The 12,206-nt window shown below is 37.9% G+C and overlaps 1 protein-coding gene across 17 annotated transcripts in view; it reads right to left on the bottom strand.

Annotated features, from left to right (window-relative positions):
• The window catches only part of WNK1 (WNK lysine deficient protein kinase 1), a 132,651-nt gene that overhangs the window by 54,134 nt on the left and 66,311 nt on the right, over positions 1-12,206 (bottom strand). For all 17 annotated transcript variants that reach the window (XM_061205984.1, XM_061205989.1, XM_061205991.1 and 14 more), the window contains exon 4: positions 10,154-10,311. In XM_061205984.1, the coding sequence (XP_061061967.1) occupies positions 10,154-10,311 (158 nt within the window). The remainder of the gene's footprint in view (positions 1-10,153; positions 10,312-12,206) is intronic.

Below are 12,206 nucleotides of genomic sequence, written 5' to 3'. Positions count from 1 at the left end.
TAGGAGCTCTTTAAACAATGAGAAATGTTTAAAACAGCGTGTATATAGTTCTCCTGCTAGTACTCCTACTGCCCCTCCAAGAGCCAAAGATCTCTGGTTGGACAAAATGAGATTTTTACTAGCTTGTTACTTCTCAAAATCACTGCTTCTTCTGCATAACAATTGTGACCACCAAAATCCAGATTATCAGCATCTCACCTCTTTAAACTTAGACCAATTTAAGATGGGTCTCACTGTTTCTATTCTCTCCAATTTGTATTTTACATTGTGGCCAGCTCAATCATCTGGCTTCATCTAATCATCTGACATTTAACCATTTCCAATTATCTGACAGCATTTAACTCACAACACATTACTCAAACATGGTTAGCAGTTCTCCACACCTACGAGATGACCACAGGATCACAGATCTAGAAAGAATCCGAGTTAGAGTCCCAACTTGTTCAAATGAGAAAACTGTAGATCAAAGAGATTAATGCCATGTCAAAGATGGAATTAAGTCATTAATTCACCGGCATCTATGAGGTGCCATGTCCAGTCTAGTCTAGTATGTGTAAGACACCTACTAGACATACTGCATTCCCTTCAGCACCTAGAATACACCAAATAGAGCCTATATTCTAGTGGGGAAGGGCCTAGTCAATGGCAAAGCAAAAACTAGAATCCAGACTCAACAATGTCTAGTTCAGTGTTACTTCTAGCCCACATTATAGTGCTTTTAATTTCCTTAATCTGGGGTGAAAAGCCCTCACAAGTCAACTTCTACCTACTTCTCTACTCCTACCTCCTCCCAGATAAGTCCAGCCATATTAGTTACTTTTTCACTGAATACTTAATGCACATTTTCACAAGAATATTCTTTCTACTGCCCCCTTTTTCAGTCAACTGAGTCCTACCCTTCTTTCAAGGTATACCTCAAATCACACATAGAGAGAAGGCGGCAACCTCAAAGTATTTGTATGAATCTTCTGGCATATAAATTATTTACAAGATACCAAGAAACCCAATACTATTATAATTTACTTAAACACAGTAGAAACCATCTCTCTATATCCTATCAGTTTTTATTCTGTAGTCTAATGCTGTGTGAATTATAGATCAACATTCAGTTGGGATAAGTAAAACTAGCTTTTCTGAGAAATTCTGAAATAGGGATTTCACAATTGTTTTTTAGCACCTAAAATGTTGGGAATGATACCCAACTGTATGGTTTAAGATTAATGGTCTGATTAAGACCCTTTAATATTAATCAAATCACAGGACAGTAATAGAATGACTCTGAAAATCATGCAAAATGTTCCTAAGATACACCCTATGATACACCAAGTTTTCTCTTATGTGTATAATTTAAATTTATTGGATGGAAATAGGAATAAACTTATAAAGGAATCATTTCAGCTAATTCCAGTGGATTCAGATCTCTGGGATATCACACACACACAAAAAAATCCAACTGCTAAAGAAAAAAATACAAAGTTTCTCCCAACTTTTCAAACCCTATCTATAATCAGGAATCAGCTTCACTTGCTTCTGTAAAAAAGTAGGGTGAAATGCAATCTGTTATATAAAAGCCAAAAGGAATTTCACCCCAACTGCTTTGATTCTGTTTTTCCCAGACAGAATGTTCAAACCTTGCAATCCAAAGGCTAATGGAATCAGTGACAAAGTCAAATTACACAAACAAAGTAATTAAAAATCCCCATTATTTCTAACTTGGTTGTTATAAGGCTGGATTCAGCCAGATTCTTACTGGTATGAACCATTAGTTTACAGGAATTTGAACATACCTTATGATCCCATTGGAAAACAAGCCTCTTCAACCTCCCTACCAAATCCAGCTAGCTCTATCCAAGGAAATTAGTTGACCTCATGATTCCCCAAGGCTCATTACTCTCTGGATACATGAAAGCTTGTGTACTGCTCCAATCTCAAATGCACTATCCTCCATATAAAAAACTGATGCCACTGCTTACCGTAGTTTCTATTCTTTTAATAGCAGACAAAAATTGTGCTAAGTACATTACTACTCTTATTTGGATCTTTTCATTGCCAATGGTAGAAAACTTCAAGATAAGTTTTTCTCTTTTGAACAGGGATCATGAACCCTGTTAAACAGGGGCTCAAACCTGTGATACCAATCTTAGACTTATGCTACCCATGTACCCTAAATTTTTTTTCCCTTGAAACCTAGAGAAAAAAGTTTAGAAAACAGAAACAGGAAAAGGAAAACATTTTAAGGTTTGTATTAGTGTTATGTTAGAGATGCTTGATTTCTGACCCTACTATTAGTATTTCTCCTTCATGTCCTTGGGCAAAATGCTTAACCTCTGAATCTATCTTCTCACCTGTAAAATGAAGGTATTATCTACTTATCAGAATACAAAAGATTAAAATAAGATAGTATATGTAAAGCACTTTGCAAGGTGATTGGCAAGAAGCAAGATGATAAATAAATGTGAGCTCATTTTCACTCATTTAAAACTTGGCTTTATTTTAAGTTCATTAAATACATTTTAAACACTGCTATTTGTTGAATGTTGCTAGGTAAAAGAATAGAACAAGAGACAACTTATTTCACTACTAAGCATGTCATAATGATGTTAATGGTAATAATGGCAATACCTATAAGTACTGACTGCTAACTGATTTAGGCACTTTTCTCATTTAATCCTCATTACCAGCTTAGGCTCAGAGAAGTTAATTAACTTGCCCAAGGTATCAGCTAGGAAATGACATTGCTGGGATCTGAACTCAAGCAGACCCAACTCCAGAGCCCATTTCCTCCACAGGCAACATTGTGTTTCACTCCCTATAGTTCTGTATTCGTGTATTCATCTCGCAAACACTGACTGAGTGCCTATTACCTGCCAGGCTCTAAGCACTAGGAAAACAGCCAAGAACAACTCAAATAAAACCCCCAACCCATAGAATTTATATTCTAATTGGGGCTTTAGATAAACACTGTAAGGCTGTGATAAAAGCCATGAAGAAAAATAAAACCATAGGGGATAGAAGTAAAGTGTGTGCACACGTAAGACTGTTTTAGATGGATGGGCAGGAAAGGCCTCTCTGAGACCTGAATGAAATGCATGTGCAGAACAATGACACACAACAGTTCTTTATCAGTGCACCACAGAATATAGTTATTAAACTGGTAAATTATACATTTACCCCTTCACATTGGCACTTACACAGACAGGTTTAAATGCCCTCAGGTCACAGACTGACACTGTACTAGACATTTATGAATTCAGTACAGAATTTTGACATGAGCAGGGGACATGGAATCAGAATAACAGAATAACTCTTATTTTCTAGATGTGTAATCATGGGCTAGCCATCCTGGGCTTCAGACTTTTTATTTTAAAGTATAGACAACAGTACTAGTAAACCACCCCCAATGAGGGTTGTTGGAAGAATTAAATTACATAATATATGCAAAGTGTTTAATGCAATGTCTGAGACATAGGATGTATACGTGTTAATATTTACACTGCTATCATCTGCTATTTACATGGCAGTTGTACCACTGCAAGGCCAGACATGTAGTAGTGAACTGGTCTACAGAGGGAAAAAAAACCCTGTCCTTGGGCTTCCCTGGTGGCGCAGTGGTTGATAATCTGCCTGCCGGTGCGGGGGACACGGGTTCAGGCCCTGGCTGGGAGGATCCCACATGCCGCGGAGCGGCTGGGCCCGTGAGCCACAACTGCTGAGCCTGCGCGTCTGGAGCCTGTGCTCAGCAACAACAGAGGCCACAATAGTGAGAGGCCCACGCACCGCGATGAGGAGTGGCCCCCGCTCGCCGCAACTAGAGAAAGCCCTCACACAGAGACGAAGACCCAACACAGCAAAAATAAATAAATTAATTAATTTATTAAAAAAAAAAAAAAACCCTGTCCTTGAGAGGCTCAGTTCTCATGGGGGGGGGACAACAGTTAATATCAATATAATTATCATTATAGTATATTAATAAGACAGAGGTTGAGTATGATGGAAACACTGAAGGGGCAACAATATTGGCATGACTTTCTTCAAGAATCCTAGGACTTCCCTGGTGGCACAGTGGTTAAGAATCCACCTGCCAATGCAGGGGACACGGATTTGACCCCTGGTCCAGGAAGATCCCACATGACGCGGAGCAACTAAGCCCATGTGCCACGGCTCCTGAACCTGCGCACCACAACTACTGAAGCCCACGCTCCCTAGAGCCTGCGCGCTGCAACTACTAAAGCCCGTGCTCTGCAATAAGAGAAGCCCGCACACCGCAGCGAAGAGTAACCCCCGCTCGCCACAACTAGAGAAAGCCCATGTGCAGCAACGAAGACCCAACGCAGCCAAAAAAAAAAAAAAAAGAACCCTAGAAATATTTCTGGTAAAGAGCTCCAGATGACTGGGGCTACTGGCTCATTCCTTCATACAGATCTGCCTTAGCATCCCTGACACAGGCCAATAAAGCTCTCAATTTAAACCAACTTTCTCAGGAATACTGTCTCTGACTATCTCAATGAGATCAAAACTCCATACCTCATTATGTCTATAAAATCCACGTGCTTTATTATATTTACTACTTCAATGTTTACCTTCCCTACAAGAAGGTGAAAGAATATTGAAGCATGTATCTTGTTCACTGCTGTATCCTCAACCTGGCACACAGAAGACACCTAACTAATGGCTGTTAAATAAGTGAATAATCGTTAAAATAAATTGAAAAGAAACTGAGAACTAGAGTTTATGGTTCAACTGACTAGAGTTCTGTGATCTTCAAACCTAAAAAAGTAATCCTGAGCTGTTAAACACTCTTCTTTGTATCCCATTTCTAAGATAGTGCCAAACCCATAGGAGGCCTTGTGAGTTTAGGAGGGGGCAGTTCACTGACTACTATTGGTAAACAGGGGGTGCGTAGTAGATCTGGGATGGAAACCAGGAATCTGGAGTGGCAGGGGGCAGTTTGCATTAGGGAGTTTGATGATCTCTCGATGGATAACCAAACATGTTTCCTTAATAAATGTGCAAGCGTTAGGCAGACTAATGCTGACATATCCTTTAAAAAATTAGTTAAATTTACACCCAAAGCAAACTTAAGGGAAAGTACAATACTTCAAGGTGTATTTCAATAGAGTCACCACTATTGCTTATACAATCATATAAATCATTGTATAATCAAGGTAAACTCCCCACACATTTATCTCAGCACCCAAAACATGAGAAAAACTTTAGAAAATTAAAAAAGGACATAGCCCTTTTTATTCTTCATTGGAAGCCAGAAGATGGGAATGGAGGTTAGTGAAACCAAGACAGAGTTTCCCAGATAAGAAATATAATAACTGAAGTACAGAATAACAGACTGTAGATAATACAGAGCTCAGTTTTCACAGCTGAGAGGAAAAACAAAGAACAAGTAAATGCCTGCAGTATCCTCAGAGACCAAGGGTTCCAAAAGTTCCAACTGACTTATTAACTCCTCAAGCTTTTTATTCCAGCTTTTCCACGGCTTGGCTTGACTTACTATTTTGCGTTTTTAAAAAGCAACTCCTGAATAGGCAGAAAAAATTGCAATTAAATAGGGTTAGATTTCTAAGTCAACTTGGTTACTTATAATGCTAGTAAAAAGGTTCCATGAACAATGGAACAAAAATTTATTCAAATAATGCTTGATACTACAATACTTAGTCTACTTTTTTTTTTTTTAATTTAACCAAAAATAAGGTATACAGAACTGGAAGGGACCTGAGGTGATCACTGTTGTAGCTCACACTTCTTAAACTTTAATGTATACACAAATCATCTTTGGATCTTGTAAAATGCTGGTTTTGACTCAATCCGTCTGGGACGGGGCCAAAATTTTACATTTTTATAATAACAAGTGTCCTAGGATGCCAATTCTGCTGGTTGTGGGGACTGCACTTTGCACAGCAAAAATCTCAATAGTGATTTGAGAATTGATGGAAGAGCATGTAAATAGATGACTTTTTCAAATGCCTTTCTAGTCCTGGAATTTTGACTCTATTAAAGTTACTGTTTTCTGCTCTAGTTGTACCAAATAGCTTTTCCCATTCTACAAAAATATATTGTATATGTACATATATAAAGTGTCTCAGTTTCTACTTGCTACTATTCAATTCCACGTTAGTAGGATAATTTTAGTATTTCTAAGGTGACCTTATTTTGCAGGGTAAACTCAACTGTCCCAAACTGACATAGTGTCTAACTTGACTATATCTGGGATTCCTTTAATTGAATCATTTATTCTTCAAAATATCACTGACTGCCTACAATGTGCCATATGCTATACTACAAACACAAAACTATAAACAAAGGTTTAATAAATCGGGCTCTAGGACAATACCTTTTAAAACACTGTATATTTCATCCTTCCTGTTCCCAATTCCTCTCCAGAGGTGAGGGTGGCTATAGGGTCAAACAGTTTAAACAATGAGAAAAGGAGGAAGAAACTACAGAAATAGAAGGAAATAAAACCTGTTGAACACTAAAAATGTGGTACATTCATACAATGCAATATTATTCAGCTACAAAAAGGACTGAAGTACTGATTCATGCTAAAACATGGATAAACCTTAAAAATGTTACGCTAAATCAAAGCATAACACAAAAACAAAGTGTAACACAAAAGGCCATATATTTTATGATTCTATTCGTATGAAATGTCCACAACAGGCAAATCAAATCCATAAAGACAGAAAGTAGATTAGTGCCTGCCAGGGGCTGGGTGGAAGAGGAATGCGGAGTGACTGCTAACAGGTGGGGGGTTTCTTTTTTGGGGAGATGGAGTGGCATTAGTGGTGATGATTGCAGAACACTGTAAATACACTAAAACCCACTGATTTTTACACCTTCAAATGATTTAAATGGAGAATTTCATGGTATGTGAACTTTATCTTAAAAAAACAAAACAAAACACACAACTCACTGAAAAACTGAAAAAAGGGTAAATACTACACTAAGACTATGGAAACAGTGATATTGGTCTTTCTAGGGTCTATTAAACTAACGCCAAACACTTTTTTCATTTGAGAAGGGGATTTTCTTCTCAACTGAGCTGGAGTTTGCATTTGCAAATAAAGATTCATTTATTGATTAGACAGTGTCTCAAATGCATTATCTTAAAAATCAAATTAATTTGTTTTCTTTACTTTTATCAAATAATTGTTTATATAAACTTTTATCTGATTTTATGGCAGTGCTGTGCCTGACAGTCTGAAGCCAAAGAACATTGCTTTTAGCCCTGAGCCTCTGGTGAGTAGATTTAATCAATAGGGTTTACACTATTTTTCACCTACTCATCCTACACAGTCATTATTTTTAACCAGTTAAACATATTTGGTGGGTAAGGTATAGAACAAGGTAGAATTTAATACAGGTCACCCATAAATTCTGCATTAAAAAAAAAAACAGTCCTACCATATAATTTATAACTTTATTTCTTTAAATAGCAGAGTTATTTTTTAGACTTCATTTTAGATAAAGAAACTAAAATTCCATGATCCCTCGAGATATTTTAAGTACCAACCTTTATTTGTTTAGAGAAATAATCAGGAATTGAATTCACAAGATTAATTAGAGACACCTATCACTAGACAACCCGGTAATGCCTAGGCAGTGTCTCTAACAGCAAAGCACTGTCTGATGGTTCATAACAAAATCTACCAAGTTTCAAAGTAGAAATATTGCAAGACCCACAAAGAAGGCTGGTGGCTGAGAGACAGCAGAGAATGTTTAAATATATGGCTATCTGATGGATACTTCATTCTTCTGGTCTATTCACTATCAAAACATTCAGTACTGCTGGAAGGTAAATAAAAGATATTTGTTAATAAGTCTTTGTGTTTAAAATCCAGAATGATCACCTCAAGCAGTAGTACTGGGTTTAAGATGCTATTTATTCTTAGACAATAGAAAGAATAAATATGGCCAGTGAAAAATGGGTGTTACATTAAAACCTCTTATGTTTTCGCCACAGAATTAAAGTGATAGTTCTACTCTCACCAGAGAGAAAAGACTGCCCACAAATTATCAGAGCTAATAATTTAAGTAACTACTTGCTCACACTGAGATTCTCCTGCCTACTCCAAGTACAGAGGCTAATAGCATTCTAATAGAACATTATCACCACTTCTGCAGATTAGAAATTATTTACAGAACTCTTCAGAGGAGAATTTTTTAAGAAGTTCTGGTGTCATGTGTTTATTTTGATTTTGTTTTGAATTTTTGAATTTTATTTTATTTATTTTTTTATACAGCAGGTTATTAGTTATCCATTTTATACATATTAGTGTATATATGTCAATCCCAATCTCCCAATTCACCCCACCCCACCCTGCCACTTTCCCCCCTTGGTGTCCATACGTTTGCTCTCTACATCTGTGTCTCTATTTCTGTCCTGCAAACCGGTTCATCTGTACCATTTTTCTAGGTTCCACATATATGTGTTAATATACAATATTTGTTTTTCTCTTTCTGGTGCCATGTGTTTAGAATCAGAGTCAGCAACTTTCTCCGTTAAGAGCCAAACAGTACATAATTTAGGATTTTTGAACCATAGAGTCTGTTGCAATTGCTCAACTCTGCCATTGTAATATGTGAAAACAGACATAGATAATACAGAAACAAATAAGTGGCTGTGTCATTACTTTCTTCATGGTCACTGAAATTTGAATTTCATATAATTTTCATAGGTCATCACATATTATTCTTCTTTTGGTTTCCCCCTCAACCATTTAGGAATGTAAAAAGAATTCTTAGCTCATGGGCTGTACAAAAATGGGTAGGAGGCTGGATTTGGCCCATGGATCATAGTTTGCTAATCCCTGGTTTAGAGTGTGATGGAGTGAAGAAGTTATAGACAGTAAGTTAGTAAATAAATTACACAAACCATTTTACATACAAATTGTAAATTTTATAGTCCTAAAATTTAATGTATTTAACCTCTTAATCAGGTTTAATATTCAGTTTGATCTCCTTAAGAAGATATGTATTTACAAAGGGTATTTTCACATTATTTGTTTTCATAAATATTAGGTGGAAAAGAACACCTTAGCTCAATTGAATTCAAATTCATAAAGAAAATCAATCTCTTGTCCATCCACTTTGGCCATCTCCACTTTAACTCCTTATTTCAGTCTATCGGTTATTTCTTCAGATTAGTGCAACAGCCACTTAACTGGGTTTTCAGCTTTCAGTGTTTCCTCATAAATCCATCCTCCACTCTGCAGCCAGAATAATCTTTTAAAAATTTAAGTCTGATCTTATGACACCTACCAAGTCTTTTTATTTTTTTTTTGGGCTGCACCTCGTGGCCTGTGGGATCTTAGCTCCCCGACCAGGGATTGAACTCAGGCCCTTGGCAGTGAAGGCACGGAGTCCTAACCACTGGACCGCCAGGGAATTCCCATGACACCTACCAAGTCTTATAGTGGCTGCAATCGTTCCCCCAGTGCTCAAGTATAGTCTAAACTTTCACTTTCCTCCCTTATCCCTTGTCTCTTCTTTTTCCTATTTTCAAACTGTAGACATACAAAGATTTTTCACATGCAACTCTTAGTCTTTCCCTATTTATTTAACATAATTTTCCTAACCTGTCCAAACTCAATTAGGCACTACTTCTGCGTGCTTCTGTTACGCACCTATCCCTAGAATAACTGCTTTTATACCCTATGGTAACTGTCTGCTTTACTTGTTTGTTCTCCTTCACCTAGTCATAAGCTCTTGAGAGACAGGTTTGTGTTTTACTTAACTATAATATTCAATACCTAGGATCTAGAAAGAAGTCTGGAACATAATAGAGACTTAAATATTTGTTGGATGAACCCATGAACTGTTACGGGTTGAACTGCGTCCCCTGCCCCCCCCCTTACAAAAGATATATTAAAATTCTGATCCTCAGTTTCTCAGAATGTGACCTTATTTGGAAATAGGATCACTGCAGGTATAATTAGTTAGAATGAGGTCAACCTGGAGTTGGGTGGCCACAACTCAATCTGACCAGTCCTTGTAAGAAGAGGAGACACGAGACACAGACAGATGAGGGGTGAACTCCATATGATGCTTTCTAGCGTTGTTCCCTTTTGCATGGTTTGATGTTATACAGCTTCTTAGATGTGGCCTAAGATCACCAGTCAGTTAGGACAAGACTTACACTGGTCACTCGACGGTAGATCTGCGCAGCATTTTGGCACTCGGAGTAAGGGTATTCAGATGTGGCCATCTCAAGCATGCACATCCCAAAAGCATAAACGTCAACGGATTCATCATATTTCTCCTCATACATCTCAGGGGCCATGAACTCTGGGGTACCTTAAATTAAAAGAATGATTCAGACTCAATGTGAGGAGAAGCTGCAGATGTAATTCTTGGGGAGGGGAACAGCAGAGGGGTTGACCGGTGAGAGAGAAGTGGAAGGGGGTAAGAGGTGAGGGAGGAAAAGGAAAGAAAGGTAGGTAGGTGGTGGGGGGAGAGGAAAGAAATCATCTTAGTATGTTCCATCAAATATGTTATAGATCTTACACTACAACTCCTTTATAAAAAACTGGCACAGGATCAAGTGTCTGTTTATTTACTGTTTCAAATGGATTAGTGTTACACAATGTCAAAATAGAGACTTGCACAAAAGATAAACTGATATAACTCACACTGAAAACAAATGGAAGGAAAAGGGAAGAGACTACCAAGGAATAAAGTAGATATAATGGCATCTACCTGTAAGACAGGATGATGGGTTAAAAAAGATCAAAATACTTGTCTGCCCCCTACTGTACGGTAGCTGTTAAGGTTAACATTCATATAATAGCTAGTCTCTTGCCATTAACATTCCATCTGATCAGTTTCACTTTTAAGGCGGCTTTTCAGTAAAAAAAAAACCCTGATATTCAATACATATTTAAAATGATAAAATAAACTGTAATTGTCTATAAAGGTCACTCACCAGAGCCCTTTTCTTCACACACTTACCACCCCCCTGCAGTACACAAACCTACTGCAGATGTAAGAAGTGTAGTCAGGCACATCCTATAGACACACACACAAATAATTCGGTCTGCACTTGAGTTCTCAGACTGAATTATGAGCACAGAGTGTATGATTCCACACACCAGGTTTCCAATGTTTCCAAAGAAATTAAGCCCGAATACCTCAAATTATAGGACATTTCTAAGAACAGGCTTGCACACTATGGTTTAAACAAAAAAAGAAAGAAGAAAAAACCCTCTTGGGACAGAGATTAAGATGCCAAAGACAATCAAAGAACTGTTCCCTATAAGGAGGGCAAAAAGGAAATTCATCTTTAAATAACTCTTTTCCCAGGAACACTATTTTGTAAGGATGTGCAAATTACTGGTGTTCAATGTTTTTCTTATTAAAACATAGGATTCTAGCCCACTTAAAAATGAATGGCTGGGGCTTCCCTGGTGGCGCAGTGGTTGACAGTCTGCCTGCCAATGCAGGGGACACGGGTTCGAGCCCTGGTCTGGGAAGATCCCACATCCCGCGGAGCAACTAGGCCCATGAGCCACAATTACGGAGCCTGCGCGTCTGGAGCCTGTTCTCCGCAACAAGAGAGGCCACGATAGTGAGAGGTCCGCGCACCGTGATGAAGAGTGGCCCCCGCTTGCTGCAACTAGAGAAAGCCCTCGCACAGAAACGAAGACCCAACACAGCCAAAAATAAACAAATAAATAATTTTTTTAACAATTAAAAAAAAAATTTTTTTTAAAAATGAATGGTTTTCTTGTTGTTATTGTTGTCACCTTTTGGGAGAGTAGAGTGTTTGTGAAGATTTCAAGTTTTCAAACTGTCATACCCTCTTCAGAAAGTGAAAGCTTATAAAATAATCAGCATTAAATTATTTTTCCAGCTGCAACTCTCTAACATACAGTTAAAGGCTGAAAGGACAGACTTGTTGTGTAGATCAGTGATTCTCAAGAAGGATGATTTGCCCTACAGGGGACATCTAGCAACCTCCAGAGACATTTTTGGTTGTTAACAACCGGGGGGAAGTGGGAAAGGGGCGTGCTACTGGCATCCAGTGAGTAGGACCAGGGATGCTGCTAAATCATCTTACAGTGAACAGACAGTCCTTACAACAAAGAGCTTGTCCGACCCAAAATGTCAATAGTACTGAGGCTGAAAACTGTTTCAGGTATATCTTCTGAAGAGTAGGAGTAATAAAAAAGTTGATAATGAACTATATTTTC

Source organism: Eubalaena glacialis, chromosome 11 (genome assembly GCF_028564815.1).
Source record: "Eubalaena glacialis isolate mEubGla1 chromosome 11, mEubGla1.1.hap2.+ XY, whole genome shotgun sequence".
Lineage (NCBI taxonomy): Eukaryota > Metazoa > Chordata > Mammalia > Artiodactyla > Balaenidae > Eubalaena > Eubalaena glacialis.
Note: the sequence above shows the minus strand (reverse complement) of the source record. Positions and strands in the feature narration are given on the sequence as shown.